At 36.2% G+C, this 22,885-nt stretch overlaps 2 protein-coding genes and 1 pseudogene across 2 annotated transcripts; 2 read left to right on the top strand and 1 right to left on the bottom strand.

The window, feature by feature from the left end:
* Positions 1-34: 34 nt before the first annotated feature.
* SRF6 (STRUBBELIG-receptor family 6) lies at positions 35-8,670 on the top strand. The gene is made up of 16 exons (XM_059601093.2): positions 35-293; positions 2,120-2,252; positions 2,353-2,424; positions 2,510-2,575; positions 2,664-2,735; positions 2,816-2,887; positions 3,255-3,326; positions 3,415-3,480; positions 3,590-3,652; positions 3,748-4,055; positions 5,135-5,418; positions 5,573-5,844; positions 6,924-7,056; positions 7,616-7,752; positions 7,876-8,032; positions 8,217-8,670. Exons 1-16 carry the CDS (start codon positions 197-199, stop codon positions 8,361-8,363), a joined length of 2,151 nt encoding a protein of 716 aa, XP_059457076.2. The 5' UTR covers positions 35-196; the 3' UTR covers positions 8,364-8,670.
* A 1,032-nt stretch (positions 8,671-9,702) lies between these two features.
* Positions 9,703-15,117, bottom strand: RPT1A (regulatory particle triple-A 1A). The gene is made up of 10 exons (XM_059601094.2): positions 14,955-15,117; positions 13,372-13,453; positions 12,666-12,757; positions 12,503-12,580; positions 11,987-12,048; positions 11,455-11,599; positions 11,068-11,286; positions 10,786-10,967; positions 10,437-10,612; positions 9,703-10,131 (listed from the first exon to the last, which is right to left on the bottom strand). The coding sequence occupies exons 1-10, from the start codon at positions 15,039-15,041 to the stop codon at positions 9,974-9,976; spliced, it is 1,281 nt and encodes a 426-aa protein (XP_059457077.1). The 5' UTR covers positions 15,042-15,117; the 3' UTR covers positions 9,703-9,973.
* A 4,384-nt stretch (positions 15,118-19,501) lies between these two features.
* LOC148584884 (protein FAR1-RELATED SEQUENCE 5-like) lies at positions 19,502-21,181 on the top strand (annotated as a pseudogene).
* Positions 21,182-22,885: the final 1,704 nt, after the last annotated feature.

Genomic DNA, 22,885 nt, shown 5'->3' with positions numbered 1-22,885 from the left:
TAATAGCTAGTATATTGTTTTCTGACTTTCTGTGGCTTTGGATTCTTCTGGCAATTCGTGCCTGCCAGCTTTTCTTAGGCATTGGCTGTGCATATGTTGGAGTACAATATACGACAATCTGTTCAAAAGAAATAAGAGAGTGGGTAGGAGAATTTTGGGCTCGGAGAGTGACTGAGAGGGAGAGAGAGAGAGAGAGATGTTGGAGATTTGGAGGGTCGTGGTGGTGGTCTTCAGCATCTGCATTTTGGGATGGAGGCCCAGTACAACAAATGGTGCCACAGATCCATCAGACGGTCAGTGCCTGGCCCCATCTCCATTCCATTCTGCAAAGTTTTAAGTTAAATCTGCATTCTTTTTGTGCTTATTTTGCTTGCTTTTTCTGGGTTCCGTTTGGTTTGCAGTATTTTGTTGCATTATAGCTAAAACGAAAATGAGTCTTTGTAGATTTACCATTTCTTTTCGTATATGCATATAGGAAGTGTTTGCAGTGATTTTAGAAGCAGATATAGGGTGTTAGAGCTGGTGAAGAAAGTTGCTTCCTTTAGTTAAAGAGCAATCATTGTAAGACGGTTAAATGGTCATATGAACTCATGATTAGGAAAAACTTATGGCCTACCTATGGTGATGTGAGCTGTTGCCTGCATTTTTCTCTTTTTATTTGCAAGTGATTCGTTTGCTATAAGTTCTGGGTGTTGACATGATTGGTAGGTAGGTTTTGCTTGTGGTGGCATAACTCTATATATCTTAACCATACTAACTGGGAATTCTTTTGCTGAAATTTAGTATTTTGCTAGTCCTGCCAATCTCGATCTGCATACCCTTTAATCTAATCAAGCTAGTTTCTTGATGCGCTTCGGAATGGGTGGCCATTTGGCAGAACTGCGACCATTTTACTGACGGATTAAAGGACTTGGGATTGACCTTTTCCTCTTTCGGGTGTCATTTGGTGGGTCTTTGAGAGAGAGGTGGAGATCTACACAAAAGCTTTAGGCCTATAGCTAGATCTTCACTAAATATTTAACGCATACTGAAATTGGCATAATAGCCAGGGATTAGGACCAAAAATTTCATTTTAATTGGTATAGATTGTTAGATATAATTGCTGGGACTGAAACTACAGAAAATCAAGCTTCATTGAACTGCGACTGATGCTTCAAATGATTGCCATAAAGATTAGATTGAAGATGCCATGCTCCTGTCGTTTGCCCCTTGGAATTGCAAATGTTAAACATTCAGGGGATACCGGAGCCTGCTAGCTTGCCTGTGACATACTAAACTGCACACTTAGAGTTAATATGTCGATTAATCCTCCTGGATATGTTGATTGATCCTGCTGAAGGGATTGATTGTTCTCCTTTATGAGTGCACAGGTGTTGCTTTCTGGACCTTTCAGCTTTATAACCCCCAAAAATGTGCTGTTCTGTTTCGTGAATAAGTAAAAGTGCACTTATTGGAAGAGGGGGAAAGGGAAAGCTGATTTTGAATAAACTCTATGTAAGGAGAACAACTGATCAGCTATTATTAATCACCCAAAAAGAGTAACAAATGACATTGTTAAAAGATTTATATCCCAAGAAGAACGCTATATAATACAAGAGGATTGACCCTAGAAAGTGAGAAGGTCTTAATGTTCAGATTATTATGGTCAGTAGCATGCTTGTATGATACCAGTACATACTTCAAGCCACCCGCTCTCCAATGGCGTTCACAACAGCTAATTACTTGTTGGTTCAAAGATGCTAAGCAAGTTATTTAAAGCTTAATTTCTGACATTTATCTCAAATTGTCAATTGGAACATGCTGTGGATGCTTATTATATCTTTACTCCTCATCTAATGCTCTAATAAAATGGTAATCTATTACATACATAACCTAGCTAGCTCAGCCAACATCTCAATGTTGACCTTTAGAAATATCAAGAAGGCTGCTTGAATAACATTATTGTGATGTAAACATCATCATTTCAGGGATATGCATCTTTGTAACAGTGGGATGATAGTGTACTGTTTTGTACATTTTACAAAACTGCTATGGAGGCAATTTTTGACCAGTCCGCTATTGATGCAAACTTATTGATATATGATATTTTTATTCAACCTTTGGCATGTCTGATGAACAGCTGCTGCTCTAAGGGCCATGTATATTGGTTTAAATTCACCTACTCAGCTAACCCAGTGGAGTTCAACTGGTGATGATCCATGTGAGCAGTCTTGGAAAGGTGTTATATGTGCAGGCACACGAGTGACGGAAATGTGATTCTCTATTAGCCCTTTCATCCCCAATACATTTTGTCCTTAAGCATCGCTATGAGTGCTGATCTTTTTATGCATACTCTATTATTGTTTATATCAGTAAATTATCTGGGCTTGGACTTTCTGGGAATATGGGATACCAGCTTGCAAGTTTGACATCGTTAACCAACCTGTAAGATCAAAGGTCTTATATGTCATCATCACCATTCTTTTCGACACTTAATTATTTTGACTTGGTGATTTGAAAATTTTGGCAGAGACATGAGCAATAATAATCTTGGAGGCGAGATACCCTATCAGCTTCCTCCAAATGTGTCTCAACTGTATGCTTCATATGCACACTTGTTTTCAGTTCTTTCGTTTACTCTTACTGTCAGATTTATGGTGATTTACAAAGGCTATTGTATGCAGGAATCTTGCTTCCAATAACTTTAATGGAGCTATCCCTTACTCCATTTCTTCGATGGTTTCTCTTAAATACCTGTGGGTAACTATATTTTGTTTATTTCTTGACACAGATTTTCCCTATATCAAACTAATTTTCCCCCTTTTTGTGAGTGTAGAAACATCAGTCACAATCAGATTCCGAACCAACTGAATGACATGTTTGGACAACTTACCTCTCTCTCCACATTGTGAGATCTCCTCTTTCCACTCTCCCATGTATCCAATAAAAAAGTAATGTTGATGTCTTTCCACTTTGGCTTAACTGAAGAGTTCAAACCAAATTCTCTCTCTGTAGTGGCATCCTTTTCCTTCCCTCTCCCTTTTTTTTTTTTTTTTTTTTTTTAATTAATTAATTAAATTTTAATTTTTAATTTTTCTTCAAATATGCATTTAGTGATTTTTTTTTTTTTTTTTTTTTGAAGATTTTAATTTTGACCACATTCTTGGGCAATCTGTTGTTACTTATATATATATATATATATATATATATATATATATATATTTCAAGTTGGTTTTACTTGAAAGAGCAATGACATTCTCCATTCCCTGCTTCAGGGATCTCTCTTTCAATACCCTCTCGGGCAACCTCCCAGAGAGTTTTAGCTCCCTCTCAAGTATGACCTCAATGTAAGTGTTGAACAATTATCTACTCTTGTACAAGTACTTGGTAAATAGTCTTGAAACTTCCCTGGTTACCTTATCTATCTTTACACAGGTACTTGCAAAACAACCAGTTTACAGGCACTATTAATGTTGTTGCTAATCTTCCCCTGGAAAATCTGTGAGTAATTAGTATAGAAGTCCGGATTAGTAGGAAACTCGTATATTTCCCTTTCCTCGGAGCAACCTGTATCTCATCCTGTTAAAGTATTTGTGTTTACTCTTTGTAGGAATGTTGAAAATAACCATTTCAATGGCTGGGTTCCTGAACAGTTGAAAAACATTAATCTGCAGTAAGCATCTGACAGTATTGCCAATTGTCATAACAATTCATCATTTGAAAACAAAGTAGTTCTTACAATTTGAATCTGAATAATCTTCGTGACAGGAAGGATGGCAACTCATGGAGCTCAGGGCCTGCACCCCCACCTCCACCTGGCACGCCCCCAGCCAGAAGACCTATTCCAAATCACAAATCTGGTGGCAATAACAGCCCATCTGATGGTAGTGCTGGTGGTGGCGGCAACAAGTCGGGTATAGGGGCTGGTGCCATAGCAGGAATTGTGATATCCATCTTTGTTGTTGGGGCAATTGTTGCATTCTTTTTAATGAAGAGAAAATCCAGGAGGTCATCTTCGGACATTGAAAAGCTTGATATTCAGCCCTTTGCTCCTCTTGCTTCACATGAAGTGCAAGGTAAGGTCTGCATCTGCATCTTACATTTTTTTTTTTTTTACGAGTCAGCATCTTACATTTCAGTTAAGCATCATTTGAAATTCACCCCTATCATTTGCTTCAGTTAGCGATTTATGCTGTTGCATTAGGTTGCTCTATAGTGTATATGTGACTATCCTGATTGGAAATAGGGAGATGTTTACTGTTACTCCCTCCATCCCATTTTGGATCTTCTTATTTTTTCTTTGGGATGTCCCATATAGATGTTTACTTTGAAAAAGACTTTCCTAGATTGCCCTAATCATTTTAAAGTAGAAATGAACGAAAGAGGTGGTTCAGGAAAATAGTAGAGGGGCAGTTTCTGACACTAATGGCTTTCATATGAATTTATTAAATGGCGTCCCCTTCAAAAGTTGAATTTAAGAAGACAGACAAGCAAAATGGGATGGATGCAGTGTATATGCTACTAACGCCTGTAGTTTTTTTTTATTTTTGATAAATAATTTATATTAATTCAAAGCTCAGGTGGGTTTTACCCTAGGACACAAGGAGTATATAAGAGAACCCCTAACTCATAGAGAAAGAACTTAATGCCTGTACTTTTTTTCTTGTGCCGATTAGATTTATTTTTACCATAACATAAGTTGGGTTTAAAGTTTGTTATTTCTATTTCAATTTTAAAATTCAGAAGAAATGCAGATCTGAGAGTGAAAGATATTAAATATGCCAAGGAAGTGGTGTTCGAGGAAATAATGCATACTTAAATTGAGTCTGATGCCCAAACTTTACCATAAACTTGTATCAGTGAATGATATTTTAAAGATGAACTGATGGTTAGCCTATAGAATCAGCAATACCAATTAGACGTTAGAAAACTATCAAATGTACTTGTTAGCCTGGTTTCTAGTCAAACCTATTCAGACTTTGTCAAAGTTTTCAACTTCTTGCCTACCAGGTAAATTTTTACTTCACTAATCTGGTTTATATCAAACTCATGCTATTATCTTGGCTTTTCATCCTCGAGAACTTCTGCTTCAATGGATTTGGTCTTTATCTTGATCTGACTTTCAATGCTCATTGTCTTTAACATCATTTTGCAGAAATGAAGTCTATACAAACTTCATCCACAATCAACACAAAGGCTTTTGATACTCCTGCCACAATAAATCTTAGACCCCCACCCATTGATCGTCTCAAATCATTTGATGATGATGATTTCTCACAGAAGCCCATTGTTGCCAAAAAGGCCAACACTGTTCTCATAAATGTGACATCATATTCAGTAGCTGACCTGCAGATGGCTACTGACAGCTTCAGTGTTGACAACCTTCTTGGTGAGGGAACTTTTGGACGTGTTTATCGGGCTCGATTTGATGATGGGAAGGTATAGTTCTTAACTACTAATTTCATTTGCCATGTCAGTGGTTCAGTCTCACATCCTTTTGTATTGATATTTATGTTTCTAACTGGGAAGTTATAGTTTCTGTTATGATGTTACTGATCTCTTCATGTTTTACTTATATTTGACAACATTAAAGGTTCTAGCTGTGAAGAAAATAGATTCATCTGTCCTACCCAACGAATTGTCTGAAGAATTCACAGAGATAGTTTCAAACATCTCCCAGTTGCATCATCAAAATGTTACAGAGCTAGTTGGTTATTGTTCAGAGCATGGACAGCACCTGCTAGTCTATGAGTTCCACAAAAATGGCTCACTGCATGACTTCCTGCATCTATCTGAAGATTATAGCAAGCCGTTGACATGGAATTCCCGTGTCAAGATTGCTTTGGGAACTGCACGTGCATTAGAGTAAGTTAATAGTGGATATATGGGCGAAAGAAATCCGGCTTCCCATCAAAACTGCAAAAGAAAAGAGATTTACATGATTTCTTTTGTTCCTTGATTTTTTTTTTTTTTTTAAATAAGTAATTGAAATTTTATTAAAAGCGAAAGGGTACAATCCAATACACAGGAAGTATACAATCCCCCTTCTATTTTCTCTTGGATCTTACTATCATATATTCACCTTCCCGGCCCTCATTTCTTTCCTTTTATTATTTCTGCTTCATGATCTTCTTCTTCTTCCCTTCCCTGGTTTCTTTTCTTTACTTTCATTATTTCTGCTTCATGATCTTCTTCTTCTTTCTCTTTTTCCCCCTCTCTATCCTAAACTAAGGGCTGTGTCACAACAGCATCACATTTTGAGTGAATTGAAGGAAAGCACAAGCCTTTGCTTCTATTATGGATGGAAACAAAATGTATATATATAAAACTTACTATCTGTTGATTCTGAGTAATTGTACTCTACGAACACTGACATTTGTCAAAAGTACATCATACTGCCCCTTACTTCAAGTTTTGTTATGTGTTCATAATTTTTAATGGTAGAATCTTGTATCAAGAGACTGTTAAGTTTATTTGCTATGTCTCTCCCCCAAAATGGTGCTTATGGGACTCAGTTTCATTACCTGAAATACCATTTCTTCTTTTTTTGACCAATGAGCTATGTCAGAGCTCTTATTGTTTCTATTTCTAAGTTTATCAAATGAACCACAATTTGAAGGCACTTCATAGGCGACTTATATTTGTGTGATATGTGGCATATCATCTGTGTTTGGCATTTTTATTATATTTCATTTTATGCAAATGGTGTATCCGGTTCCGCTATTTTTAAACACAAGTGGAATATTATATTGTCAATTGTATATATTTATCTTAAACTCAAATATCAAAATCTAGGAGCTGCACTATATGAGCTTTAATTTGTTATACTTTGCCATACCGAAAAGAGGTAAACTGGGGCAACCAAGATTTTTACAGAGCGTAGTACTTATTTTTCTGTGATACTTGTCAACGTGTTTCCCTATACTCATGAAGGAACTGTTCAGGTACCTACATGAAGTTTGCTCTCCATCAGTGGTTCACAAAAACATAAAGTCAGCCAACATATTACTGGATGCAGAACTCAATCCTCACCTTTCAGACTCTGGCCTGGCAAGCCTTGTCCCAAATGCAGACGAGGTAAATTTTGAGCCACTTTTTAGTAATTGGTAGTGTGAAGAATTTTATGTCCCACTAGCATTAGATAACTCCATTGGAACTTTTCATGATCTGAGTTTTCGTAGCACAATTTGTTTCCAATGTCAAGATGGGGCATGTAGAGTCTGCTGCATTTGCTTCTGTAATCCTTTACTCTATTGTTGACTGACCACCTATGTAATCCATCAGAATGAAATTTTTCTTGGTGTTGATGACATGGACACTTGGAGATGGTTTAAGGCTTACCAGTTCTTGGTCTTTCCAACCATATCCACTATTCAAAAGTTCCATAATACAAGTGCAATAAATTGTAACAAGTACTTAGCTGTTCACCGTCATTTTTAAGTGGTTCAAATCCTAGGTCATCCCTTTCAGTGCAGATTGAGGGAAATTAATTGTAATTTGTAGCAGAAATAAAAACTCAAGTAGTCTTTGCTGATGCACTTTGCGAGTCTTTTGCACGACCACTTTAGTTCAAGTACTTGAATTGATGGTTAATTGTGTGGGCAAGTGCTGAAATGTCTTTTGTTCTCATGTGCAGGCATTGAACCAGGATGCAGGATCTGGATACGGTGCACCTGAGGTTTCTTTGTCTGGTCAATATACTCTAAAGAGTGATGTGTACAGTTTTGGAGTGGTAATGTTGGAGCTTCTTAGCGGGCGTAAACCATTCGATAGGTAAAGCATTTAGATATGAATAATGTAATGATCTGATTAATATAATAGTTCATGTTTCTCAAGATAATGAACGAATATGGTAATTTGCAAATTTTTATTTTTATATGAAACATTGTTTGACAGCTCGAGGTCAAGAAATGAGCAATCCTTAGTTCGATGGGCAACACCTCAGCTCCATGATATTGATGCTCTTGGAAAAATGGTTGATCCAGCACTTAAAGGGCTCTACCCGGTTAAATCGCTCTCCCGGTTTGCTGATGTTATTGCTCTTTGCGTCCAGGTAATGCATAAGTTTAAATATGGAGCCTAAATTCAAAGATTATACGTATAGGAATGAAACCTAAGTGTGCTACTTTACCATCATATATCCTATTGAATAGCTGGAAAACAGAAACGATATAGGAACAATAATTAATTTGTAATGATGTTAAATTTCTAACCCTCATTTTCATTGTTTGGGGCAGCCGGAGCCCGAGTTCCGACCACCTATGTCAGAAGTGGTTCAAGCGCTTGTTCGGTTAGTGCAACGAGCTAACATGAGTAAGAGAACAATTGGAAGTGATCAAGGAGCATCATTCCAGAAAGCTGACAACCCAGAAACGCAGGAGTGATTCCATGCTTCAAAAGCTGCAAAATTCTTGTTTGATTATGACAGATGAGAAAAGAAAAGTTACCTGGATGGTGCTTTTGCTTCTTTCTTTGTACCTGTTTTTTTCTTCTTTTGTTTTTTTTTTTTTGAGTCCTTGGATGGTGATTGTACTTACTGAGATATTTCGGCTTTGCTGCGCCATCCGATACAAGAAGTAGAAGCTTGATACGATATGTTTGTTGATATTAGATGTTGGGGGCTTTGTATCATTACTAAAATATTTGAAAAATTGAAATGGTTGCTGAAAACTAACCGAACGTTCCATTGAATGGTTGCTTTCCCGTTCTTCCATGTGCTGCAATTAGATTCAAAAGCCGGGTTATATTTGATCAAGGATCACTTGGTGGTGCGAAATCTATGTTAATTTAGTGGAAAGTCTCATTATATCAACACATGGTTGAGATGAATTTGGAGCCGTCAACGTTTGTCAATGTTGCAAGTGGAAAGTCGATGAAAAGTCCATTAGCCAGTGTTAAAAATGTTTTTATTTACAAATTGATTGATTTAAGTGATCCACACAAAAATGACTCCCTTATCTTTGTCAACCGCTTGACTTCTCATCTTTGTACTTGGAAAACTTAAGTTTACCATTCTCTTCTATTTTCCTTGTACAGTCCCACTGAACCAGCCCTCCACCATTTTTATCTTTGGGTGGAGAGACCGTGTTAGTTTTTACTTTTTAATGCTCTAAAGCTGAAAAAACCAAAAAAAGAAGGGCAAATGAAGGGAGAGAAGGATTACAAACATAAATAAATAGCAAAGGGTTGGGCAACTCAACAATAAGCCTGAAAATAGATAGATTCATCCCTGTCAACAATGACCAGGAAGAATGGTTGGGGTGAAATGAAGAATTGAAGAGAAAATTAAAAAGACCCATAAACTGTAACTATTACTCCAATTACATCGCCTTTTGCCATCATCGTCAGACTAGATTCAAGTTTCTCTTCTCATAGACATGGAGATAGAGCAGATGCCGTCAACCAACAAGTTTTTGACCTTAAATCTTTCAAATGAAATGGAGAGGATCTAATTCCAAAAAAAAGAAAAAATAGTCCCTTTGGTGCAACGAGTAAATTACAGATTTGGCTGCCACATTGAAATTAGTAGACCTCAAAGAGAAGAGGAAGTGGACACGCTTAATTGACCGTAGTTGATTAGGCCAATAAAAGCCACTGTGCATCAATTATGGGGACCTAGTGATTATATTCAGACTACAACATGCGTATATGAAAGCTTAGATTGCAATTAAAAGGACTCGTCCATCCATCAGTAGAGGTGTCCATTTGATTTGGATCTCGGCGTAAAATAAACCAATAAAAGCTTGCACATTTCTAGTAAAGGTTCCACAGCCAAAGAACAAAAGGTCATGGCTTGAGATTATAGTAAAACAAAGCTGGATACAATTTCACGATGACATGGCGAAACCCGCACAAGTATATGTTGGTGGTCTATAAGTTATGCAGGCAAGTGATCAATTACATGATCCCAGCAAATTCAATTGATAAACATCAAGTTAACAGCGCCCAAAAAGCACAATCCGGTTTTTGGAGGGGAAGGAGCAAAACAGCTCGCTCAGTTGTAGACCATGTACTTGGGCGTTGCACTGAACTTCTGGTATCCCTTTATCACTTTGTTCACTGCATCAAGGAAGTCTTTCTCTGTCACAGTCTTCCTTCGAGCTCGGATGGCATACATTCCAGCTTCTGTGCACACGCTTCTTATGTCGGCACCTGAGAGAAACTCATGTCCGAATATCAAATGTCCAAACATACCCCTGGCTTAGTGAACAAATACAAACCAGCGGGGCCATGGAACACTATGGGATAGCATCTTACCATCAAAAAAGGTCAATGGAAAGGCACACAAAGGATATCTCACAAATTAATCCATATAATAATAATAATTTTTTTTGATAAGTAATCCATATAATAATAATAATAATAATAATAATAATAATAATAAAGCATTTTATAGCATTGTCAATTAAATTTTAACCCTAACAGTATAGGTAGCCATATACAAAAGTAATTCTTACCAGTGGAATTCGGACAAAGTCGAGCCAAAAGTTCAAATCGGATATCTCTTTCACAGTTCATTGTTCGGGTATGGATCTTAAATATCTGCGTCCTACTCTCCAAATCAGGAAGGCCAAACTCAACCTTACGATCTAATCGTCCGGGACGCAGAAGTGCTGGATCTAAAGTGTCAGGCCTGAAAAAAGGGGCAAACAAAATCCAGAACAAAAGTGAGCGTAACGTTAGATGCTTATGAATAACTACAACCCAAAGAGAGACCAGTACCATTTTCAAACGAGGTTGACAAAGAGCCACAAGTACAGTAACATCACACAGGAAAAGTCATGATAGATAGCCAACTTAACAAACCTATTTGTAGCCATAAGAACTTTGATGTTTCCACGTGCATCAAACCCATCAAGCTGATTCACAATTTCGAGCATAGTGCGCTGAACTTCATTGTCTCCACCAACACCATCATCAAAACGTGCACCTCCTATGGCATCAACTTCATCAAAAAATACAATACATGCCTTTTTTGATCGTGCCATCTGCAGCAGATGTACCAGTTAGATGTTTTAAGTCCATAAATAAAACAATAAGAATATCAAAGAGAAATTTTGAAACTACTGATCATGCACAATTAGTAACCTGGAATAGTTCCCGAACCATCCGAGCTCCCTCACCAACATATTTCTGAACAAGTTCACTCCCGATAACACGAATGAAACAAGCATCAGTTCTATTAGCCACTGCTCTAGCTAAAAGTGTTTTACCCGTTCCTGGAGGACCATAGCAGAGGACACCCTTAGGAGGATCAATTCCAAGCTTCACAAATTTCTCAGGATGAAGCATGGGCAGTTCAACAACCTAGAAAAACAATCTATATCAGTAATTGATACATGCCAACTGTCTAGATTTCAATACCTGAATCCGAAGTCACTAATTACTAGCATATAATGAATATCCACATTCTCACCAAAAAAGAAATACACCACAATGAAAAATTAAATGAAAGCAAAAATGCTATATACGCACTTCCCGCATCTTTTCAATCTGCTCCTTGCATCCACCAACATCATTATATGTAACATCTGGCTTTTCCTCCACTGTCATCATGGTCACACTTGGATCAATTTTTGGAGGCAAGGGAATCTGGATCTGATATTTATTGCGATCAACACTGCAATGACAAGTTGAAGGTCAGTCAATCCAAGTAGAACTAATACTGTATTCCACAAATGCAAATGAGTACAACTTTTTTTTCTTAATACTATATGTCTCACACACATTCCGTAAAGAATATACAGAAAAAGATTTATATTAATAAGCCAACAATTTGGGGAATTCTACATCACACATCCATCTTAAAGGGATACTCCTGTTCTTATACAAATTATGATACAAGTCAAGATATTAGAAAAAAATTAACCAACAATCTCCCCTTGGCAACAAGCTCCATGCAATGTTTGGAGAATGTAAAAGCAGAAAAGAAATAATTGGAATTTCTAAAAGAGAGCATAAAAAACATTCATTAATAAAAGTTCAAAGCAAATCTATGAAAACCTACCCCACACGCATGCCTTCTTCTATGTCAGTCGGGGAAACTTTGTCACCAAGCCCAACAACAAACTGCAGATGAGAAAGTAGAAATTATATCAGATCAAAATGTTACAGGCATGAAATTATGAGTTAAACATGATAAAGATCACGTCTCTGTACTCTCAATAAAAAATGCCAGTGAAATTATCCATATAAAAACCCATTGTAGCATGTTTGCAAGGCATAAAATATAAGATACTCAAGGCAGTTGAAGAAAGGCCGGGCATCAAAAGACCAATTGATCCCAAAAATAAAAACGTAGTAAACTTAGTTTCTCAATTGTTCATATTACAACAAAACAGAAGAAAAGGCACTGACATTTTCTTGGTAAATTTAAGGTTAGAAAAGAATTCAAATTATGAAAATAAAAAAGGACAGGACTTAAGAATTAAGGAAATTTTTCTGGTGGGTTAAGGAAAATTTTATATTTTAAATTAAAAAAAGGTACTACATATAGTAAAGGAACATTAAGGATAAAATTTACCTTTGCAATTTGTTTAACATTTATGACATATTTGGCATCTTCAGTGTTTGGATTGATGATCTTTGTGCATCTTGCCACCTGGTTGACAAACCAGTCAATGCTTCTCAAATTCGACAAATAAAAAACTTTATTGCTAGACAGAACATCAAGCAAAATAACACACCTGCAGAGGCTGCTCCTCCTGCATCATCTGCTTATCAGATACTAGATCCCACTGGCTTGGTGCAGCTAAGCCAGTGTCAGACTCCTTAATACCTATAGTGTAATGCAGATAAAGATTACAACTTTAAGTTTTCGGAAACTACAACAGCCAGCCCATGCAGTACAGAAATGGTTCAAAAGAAGACAACAAAAAATACACACATAGGACCAAGTTGTAGCACAAAAATACATATCAAAGAAAGCGTTAGCAACACATCCTAGTAACTGAAAACAATCCATTGTTATCAGATAGTCATACAACCATTGAACCAGGAAAAGCAACAACCAAGTAGATGGATGCTAAGAATCATCAAAAGGAATTGATGATGCATATTAAACAATATGTTAAACTCAGTTATAGTATTTTTTTAATAACTCATAAGCAAAACTGAAAGCCATTCATCAGGTAATTAAAGAAAAGATGAAATCGAGGCAGAGCATGCTGAAGAATACATGTAGAGAACAAAATAACTATAGTTGGATTACAGTGCTACAATATTCCACACCTCTTTCACATATAGTTGTTCGACTTTTATCAAATTGAAGTGCTTTTTGTAACGTGTACTTATAATCATCTCAAGCATACTATCTTAAACCATTAATTCTGTACAACTTATAGACCAATCTCTTTACAAGTCAGTTAATAAAAAAGAGAACGGGAAGCATACCACATAAATCGTTGACCTTCTTAGCCATTTCCTTAATTTCTTTCTCTACTTTCTTGATACTTGTAGAATAGGGACCCAAACCCTGCACAAAACATTAAGATTGTAAAATATCATCTCAAAACAAATAAATAAATATATTAAATATAGTAACTCAACCCAAGACAGATGCACCCAATAATTGGAGAAGAGAAGTTTAGAAGTAATGTAAAATATTAAACCCATGCAGAATTTGAGGTATGTATATATTAGGAGGCAACAAAAGGGAAGTGAACCCCTGAACAGTCTTAAAGTTGAAGAAATGTGAAGATGACATGCTCTCGGAGCAGGGTATTGCCTTTTTCTTGTTCAGGGTCAAAATCATAGGATTTGTTTTTGATAAGTAATCTAAATTTTATTAAAAATGAAAGGGCGCAACCCAAGAACATAGAAAGTATACAAGAGAAAACACCTAATTAGAAAAAGAAAAAAAAAAAAATCAAGAAAATCATAGTATCTAGTAATATGAAGAAAATCATTGGCAGTTTTCCACTGGTAAAGGATTTTGAAGAAAAAATCCTTTAGATCCACCGCTGTTCTCTTGCAATCATCAAAGCTACAATAATTTCTCTCTCTAGATAAACCAAATCAAACAACACGGAATCATGTTCCACACTGCTACATTTTGAGAAGAACCTTGTTACCCTCTCCATCATGCGAAGAGATCCACTACCCTCATAGGCATAGCCTACATTACTCATGGGTGGTAACGGCATTATAAAACGATTGGACATCAAACAACCCTCTTAGAAAGGGCCCATCCACAAATGTCTTCACCAATCCATCTTAGTCTGATAAGAGTACTAAAGATCAAAGAACGTGGTGAAAGAAATCCACCTCCCAATCCTACACCACCATGATAAAATTGGCGTTCCATTGATGGGAGTCACTACTAAGCTGGGGCGAAACTACGGTGGGTTTAAGAATATTTATTGGGTTAAAACTATTACCCTCATGAAAGATTGCTCATAACCGAGCAGAACCTATAGTAGAGTCCAAAATTCCAGCATACTTAACATCATTGCCTGCCAGCCTGAACCCCTCCAAACAAGCACACAAAAAAGGCAGAGAAAGAATAACAGGAAAACCCAATCTTGAAGATGGACAAAAGGGGTCGCCTGATTTTAAACTCTTGCTCAATAACAAATGTAAACTCTTGTAATATAAAAATAGCAATTAAAAATTCCACTAAACATTCTTATATTTTTAATTTGGAATCAAAAAACAATAGCAGCAACGACAAAAAGCTTCAAACTTTTCTCTCAAAATCAAACATATACCGGGAATCAAAACACTAATAATTGTTGCAAAGCTTACAATTAAAACTAATGCGCATGCTATATGAGCAAACAACGAGAGGGAACAACGCTAAGAACAGCTGGATTTAGTTGTGACAAAGCTAAGAAGGATACCTAAAACAAAACCAAACTGGGATCCATACTAATTCGTACATCAATCAGCGAGCCTATGGATCTTCAAGAAGTGGATCGAGAAAAACGAGGAAAAAGCAAAAATTAGGGTTTTGAGTTGAGAAAGAAAAAACATACATATGTTTTAAGAAGAGCGATATCGTCCTCGTCGAGTGGGCGAGGGTTCTTCTCGTCTTTCACATCATCTTCGGGCTCCGGCGCCATCGAGATCTGCCGATGCTTTCTCTGTTTTCTTGCGAGTGAAGAAGAGAACAGCTTTAGCACTTGCAAGAAAGAAACCGCAACTACGTTTTCTTTGCTCCACCTTGGTTGTTATATAGGCCGCCTGTCTCCGTGGCTGTTTACGTCTTTTACTCTTTATTAATTTAATTTTATTCTTTGGTTTTTTCTTTTGAGTAACTAATTTCCCCCGCTTAATCTACCAAAATCGGTAATTAAGTAGTGTAAAAATATATATAATATTAATATTAATAAATTTAATCATATCTCATTAAACCAACAAATGAAAAATCCCATTGGGAGTGTTTCTTATTTTATTTTAATTATTTCCATTTAGCTCTCCTTTTCTTGTACTAAAGAAAAAAATATATAAATGGGTAAAGTCCACTTAATTCATTCAAACTATCACCCCAATAACAATATACCCCAAAACTATCAATTATGACAATTTACCTTCCAAACTACCAAAACAATGATAATGTACTCCAAATTTTAACAAAATGATGAAATTACCCTTACTAAAATAAAAACAAAAATACTAAAATTTATTTATTTTTTCAAATTTTAAGGGTATTTTTGTCTTATTGAAAATTCTAGATGGGTAATTTCGTCATTTTGCTAGTATTGTGGGGGTACATTATCATTGTTTTGGTAGTTTAAAGGGGTACGTTGTCGTAATTGATAATTTGAGGAGTAGATTGTCATTGGGGTGGTAGTTTGAGGGGGTTAAGTGGACTTTACCCAATATAAATAAATGAGTAATGCTATTTAGTATATTATTATATAATTGGCACATAACTAGAATGATGTAACATGACAAACAACCTTCGAATTAACAAGGGCTTGTGAAAGAGAAAAGTTAATGATTAGTTTTCATTGTTACATTATTCCAATTATATAACATACTACTAAATAAGCTCAATAAAGCTACCTGTGAGCTCACCTGAGTTCGGCTCGTGTGCAACTCGGTTATTATATGAGTCATTTGTGGACATAATTAGACTTGATTATTAAATAATACTATCCGTATAAAACTTGGCCTGCTCGTTTAAAATTCGCAAGCATACTTGTATAAGGACTCGACTTGCTTATTAGCGTGGCTTGTATATATTTATTAATATATACACATTAATTAATAAATATATGTATATATATTAATTAATAAAGAATAAGTTATATAGTTGTAATGCCCCAACAAAATGGCATTGACCAGTTTGGTAGGATTATTGGTAATTGCCCCAATTTAGCTAATTGGTAGCTAATTGGAGAATCACACATCTCTAGCATAATTAGAGTAATTGCATAGGAATGTGAAATTAATAAATCTGAGGAATTTAAAAATCATAACATAAGCATACATTATCATCGAGCATAGACAATGAGCTACTAATCAAGATGCAGATATTCTAGTCAAACCTGATTATACAAAGTAGGCATCTAGCTTATCTTAAATAACCTGATGTGGCAAACATGCCACTAACCCCTTCACGGAAATAGGTTCCCTTAAGGTAAGTAACCTACAAGCCGTAATAATTGCGTAAGTCTAAGACTAAGTAAGTAAATCTCACCGTTAAGTATGAAATGAGACAGTTATTAAGAGCGAAATAAACGTGCATTTTTTAGTAAGAAATTAAATGAGGTGTTGTCTCTGTTATTACACCATAAAGTATGTTTTATTTTGATAATAAATATGTGTAATTCTAGCGGCAAATGCCTATGAATTTGGAAAAATTCACTTTATCCCCCTAAACTATCCACCCATTTGCACTTTTAACCTCAATGTTTAAAAAATGACACTTTGCCCCCTCAAAGTATCTGACATTGACACTTGACCCCCTGAAGTTACACTTTATCTCCTGAGGTATTTTGAGTTGACACTTTACCCCCCGAAGTAACTAAGTTTTGGGGGGTAAAGTATCAATTCAAAATATTTCAAGAAGGTAAAGTGTACTTTATGGGAGTCAAGTATCAATGTCAGATACTTTGGGGGGTAAAGTGCCACTTTTTAAACATTTTGGTTAAAAGTGCAAATGAGTAGATAGTTCAGGGAGATAAAGTGTATTTTTCCCTATAATTTTAATGTAGAAAAACTAATGCTTTAATAGGTCGTATCTATCATGTATGGTCTACCCGAGATATTATCCATTCTCAATAAGGTTGGCATTGTCTTGAAGGACCTGTAATACAATGTCGGTGCCCAACCATTGTATGATACAGTCCAAAACTAGCAGTTCGACCAAGTCCGACCTCGGGTTGCCCACGCTACTAATAATGTACGTCATGCAGTGATTCGCCAATCAAACATGGTTGCGCCGCTCATAAAACAACCATTGCATCCAATGCTTATATAACATACATGCACACATTTGACCATAGAATCAAGTATATATAGTAAGTCCATGGCCATTATACCGCACGTATTGGAGTATCATGTCATACGATGCATCTCATTAATCAATGAATAAACCTCATATGCGGTCCGGCTGCAAAAGGTGTATTTTGCAGCAACCAATACAACAGCTACACCTAAGCTAGATGCACTTAATAAAATAGAGACCAAAACATTGGAACAAAAACTCTTAATAGACCCATTTTTAAAACAGCAACACCTTCCTATTTGCTGCCGCCTTGCCCAACGCTCCCGCCACTACCCAACGCCAAATCGCTACCGCCGCCACTGCCCAACACCAAATTGTTCCAACACTAAATCGTTTGGTTTGTTGGCTTGTTCCTTCTAGCAAGATGAGCTTGTTACATGTTTTTTTTTTGGCAGTTATCCCGTTTGGTTTGTTCCACTGCCCAAGCTCTGTTTTTTTTTTTTTTTTTTGAATGATTATTGCTTGGACTTGCTTCTATTTAATACTGATAGATTAAATTTAGTGGGTCAATTTTTACCTTTGTAAGGACAGTCATTTTTGGATTAAAAGAATGGATCTTTGCTCACACTATTTTGTTCTTATTCAAAATTTTAAGGAAAGTCTTTTGGGTTTGTTGAAATCTGAAGAATGTATGAAGTTAAGGAGCAAGAAAGTCAACCACTTGGTAAGCTTTTAAACATTTATATGCTTAATCAAATATATGATGAATGAGAAAAAAATTGCTCAAGCCCGTTTACAATTTAAGTACTAAAATCATGAACCTAATAATTATATTTAAACCATCCATGGTGTATTTTGCCCAAATCGTTCAAACACCAAATCGTTTTATTTGTTGGCTTGTTCCTTCTTGTAAGGTGAGCTTGTTACAATTTTTTTTTTAGTTTTTGGTAGTTATCCTGTTTGGTTTGTTCCACTGCCCAAGCCCTATTTTTTTTTTTTCTCCAGTTTTTGTTGAATGATTATTGCTTGGACTTGCTTCTATTTGATACTAATAGATTAAATTTAGTGGGTCAATTTTTACCTTTGTAATGACAGTCATTTTTGGATTAAAAGAATGGATCTTTGCTCACACTATTTTGTTCTTATTCAAAATTTTAAGAAAAGTCTTTTGGGTTTGTTGAAATCTGAAGAATGTATGAAGTTAAGGAGCAAGAAAGTCAACCACTTGGTGAGCTTTTAAACATTTATATGCTTAATCAAATATATGATGAATGAGAAAGAAATTGCTCAAGCCCGTTTACAATTTAAGTACTAAAATCATGAACCTAATAATTATTTAAACCATCTATGGTGCATTTTGCAGATCTAAATAATAAAAATCAAAATGAAGATCAAAATGATGATTCCTTGGCTATAGAAGACTTAGATGTTGATGATGAGATGATAGAAGATCAAAATGATATAAACTTGCTTTGTAATGATTTGAAGCAGCCTACTGAACCATGCATTGGTTTAGAATTTGATGAGGTTGAGGATGCTCGTACATGTTATAATGCTTATGCAAGACAAAAGGGTTTTAGCATTTAAAAAGGTCATACTCGACTATCAAAGGAAGATAAGTCATTGATTGCGGTAGATTATGTTTGTTCAAGAGAAGGATTTCGTAGTTCGATTTATCAAAAGAAAACCAATACAATTTCGAAGCGTGCAGAAACAAGGGTAGGATGTAAAGCATTGATGGATTTAAAGAAGGTAGGGTAAAGATGGACTATAAGTAAATTTGTAGTTAAACATAATCATGAGCTCCTTAGTCCTAAAAGTACATGTTTTCTTCGTGGACATAGAGGGGTAACAAGTGCCCAAAGAAGTCTTATAGATACACTCAATGACTCTAGTGTACCTCCAAGGAAAATAATGTCAGTGTTGAGTAAAAAATGTGGTGGTGACTATAATATTGAGTGTATTGCTAAAGATGTTGAAAAATATTTAGGTAACAAAAGAAGAGTTCTTATTGGAAAGGGAGATGCACAACGAATGTATAATCAATCTGTGATGTTTGGATGTGCTTTGCTTGTAAATGAAACAGCTAAATCTTATAAATGGTTGTTGAGAACTTGGCTTAAGGCAATGCTTGAACGTGCTCCTTTTACGATTATCACAGATGATGACAAGGCTATGGGTAAGGCAATTGCAGAGGTACTACCAAATACTACCTATAGATTGTGTTTGTGGCATATCTTACAAAAGGTTTCGGAACATTTGGCTTATGTATATAATAAGTATGAATCTTTCAAAGTAGACTAACCATTGTATTCATAACACGTTCACAATTGAAGAGTTTGAGATAGAATGTGGAGAACTTGTAGGAAAGTATGGGTTGGGAGAGAATGATTGGTTGAAAAAACTCTATATGCGGCGTGCAAAGTGGGTACCGGCTTACTTGCGAAACTTATTTTGTGCCAGCATGTCTACAATTCAACGGAGTGAGAGCATAAATAAGTTTGTTAAAGATTATGTTCGTTCGAGCACAATGGTGAGTGTCTTTGTCCATCAATATGAGAAAGCCTTAGATGCACGTTACATTAAAGAGAAAGAAAAAGATGTTAAGACAAAAACTTCTAGACCAATTTTGAAAACATGCTACAAGATGGAAGTTCAGGCGGCAAATGTTTACACAAGAAAGTCATTTTTTATGTTTCAAGAAGAGCTATTTAAGAGTCAAAAATACACTTCAGCTAAACATTGGGAAGAAGGTGGTACAAAGATATATAGGGTGGCCCATCATGAGAGAGAGAGTCCATTTTATGAAGTTACACTTGAAATTCTTGAGAAGAAAGTAACTTATACATGTCGCATGTTTGAATTTGTTGGAATACTATGTAGACACATTCTTCAAGTTTTTGTGAAGAAATCTTTTATGGACATTCCCCAACATTATGTTTTAGAGAGATGGACGATCAATGCCAAGAGTCGCATTATACATGGCATATCTAGTGATGAAATAGAAATAGAGACACAAAATTCTTCATTCTTGATGAAAAATAGCTTAAAGTTGGAATTCGATGCACTTCAAGAATTGGGTTCCCATTCGAAAGAAAAATATGAACATCTTAGCATTGGATTACAAAAGCTTCGTAACGAGCTTTTGACAATGGATGATGATTGTGATAAAGATATAGAGGATGGTGATGTAGGAAGCTTTGAGGGTCCTCTACTAAATAGCCAAGTATTGTCGAACATTACATGCACATTGCAAGATCCTATGCATGTTCCTTGTAGAGGACGACCCAAATCTTTGAGACAAAAGCATCCAAAAGAACAAGGAGGAACTACCACAAGGACTTGTAGGATTTGCAAACAAATTGGGCATGTGAGAAGCAATTGTCCTTCACATAGGTATTCTTATTTTTATTATCATTTTTCAATTTATGATACTTTACATTAAATGTATTTTGACTCCATATTTTTCAAAATGTTCTTTTTCAATAGGGATATTGTGAATACAAAGTTGATGCCAGCTAACTTGGGGTCGATAGAACAACAAAGTTTAGCAACGGTAAATTTTCAATATAACATATACTCCACCAAAGTAATGTGCTTATTCGATTAATAGTGAAAATATCTATTCGTTTAACTTTTTTTTTATTTGTGAATAATTTACAGTACTATTTGCCAACTATGGTGTATCCCTCTACAACGACACTTGTTATGTCTCAAGATCCTTTATCTTCGTCGTCTACAGTTGATACTGGTGTAAAAAGCATCAACGCCTATGGAGCTCCTTCAAGTTGCTTTGATTTTCTCTAGTTGTGTTTGACTTTGAAGTTTGTCTAATCTGTTTTGCTGTAATTTGGCTTTGGAGTTTGCCTAATGAGTGTGGTTGTTTTGCTGAAATAGGCTTTGGAGTTTGCCTAATGAGTGTGGCTATTTTGCTGAAATAGGCTTTGGAATGAGATGCCTAATTTCTGCAGCTTTGTTGCAACTAACGAGGAACTCAGTAATTTCTGTAATTTTTCCAAGTTTAAGAATACAATTTATCTCTTCTATAGCCTGTTTGTGAATAAGATAATTATGCATCCCTTTCATTTATGAAGAATAGTTTACAGAGCATCCACCACAGATTTAGTTGCTTGATCAATTTCAACTGAATCAATACTCAGTCATATTCATTCAAACTCATCTATACAAAACCTTTCTTAACAAAATTCACAATGGCTAATACATATGGCTACAACTCAAATCATGGGATTTTTGGGAGAAAGAGAGTAATTTCTGGGAGAAAGAGAGAAGTGAGAAGTGGCCATTTGATTTGGATGTGCAATGGCCAGAATTCTTACTTGCAGATTTTTATTTGATTTGCATTATGTGCATTTGAGGCATTATGTGGATGGCATAATTACAGATTTTTCACAATTATGTGGATGGAATAATCACTCGTATTTCTTCTGCTCCACCATTCTACAAATGTGAACAAAATTGGTAAGCTTCGTTAGATGAACACCCATCAGTAAGCACAAGAAGCCTCTAGAACACACAACAAAAGGAAAATAAACATCTTTACATACACAACAAACAAAAAGTCAGCACCTAATTACAAAACAAATTCTTCTGAAAGAAGAGCTAAACAAATTCTATATTGCATCAAACCTAGAAAAAGTTTGCCAATTTTGGCCTCCGGATTTCTTACCAACCAAACAGAGTATACGTAAGGTGAATGAACTAATTAAAAACCCAGAAAAAGTTTGCCCAGAAATTAAACGCAGACCCAGAATCAAACCAAACAAAATCCCTCTTTGTTTTAGATGGCCCCCATTGAACAAATTCCCTAGCAGCAGGGAAAAAAATAAAAATAAAAAACCCAACCCAAGCTCTTCTCGGCAAACCAACAAACATGCGGCGCCAGACGGTGGCTTGGTGACTCGGGTTTCTTTTTCCGGTGAAAGATGGAGGCTGTGGACGCTTGTGCCGGAGTGAGAGAGAGAGAGATAGGAGCGAGGGAACGCCCAGTCGCCCAACCCAGACAACTAGCGTGGGTCTGACTGAACGCCCAACCGCCCAGAACGCTGCTGCCGCCCAACCCAGAATGCCCAGAACACTCAACCCAGAACGCCCAGAACGCTGCCAGCCAGCATTCTAGTGTGGATCTAGCTGAACGCCCAGCCGCCCAGAACGCCAACCCAAATGCCAAAAGCCAACCCAGAATGCTGTTGGGGTTTCACCGTGGGTCTAGCGAGGCCCCATCGTGTGCGCCGTAACCCATTCTGTACATGGAAAAAGAAGAGGAGAAGCGTATTTCAGAGAAGAAGATATGGAGAAATCGAAATCCATTTGATTTATTAAAGAGAAGAGGAATTTATTAGATGTTTTAGTTTTATTGTGTACTTGTGTAATAAGGTGATGTGTCAGTCAAATATTGGATGCTGCAAAAGGCATTGTTTGTGGATTGACCGCATAGTAGGGGCTCCCTTAATCAATTATTAAGACAATTACTAAGTTGCGTAAAAAGTAAAT

The sequence above is a fragment of the Corylus avellana genome, chromosome 6, assembly GCF_965113065.1.
Source record: "Corylus avellana chromosome 6, dhCorAvel1.hap1.2, whole genome shotgun sequence".
Taxonomy (NCBI): domain Eukaryota; kingdom Viridiplantae; phylum Streptophyta; class Magnoliopsida; order Fagales; family Betulaceae; genus Corylus; species Corylus avellana.
This window is presented reverse-complemented; position numbering and strand designations above follow the sequence as displayed.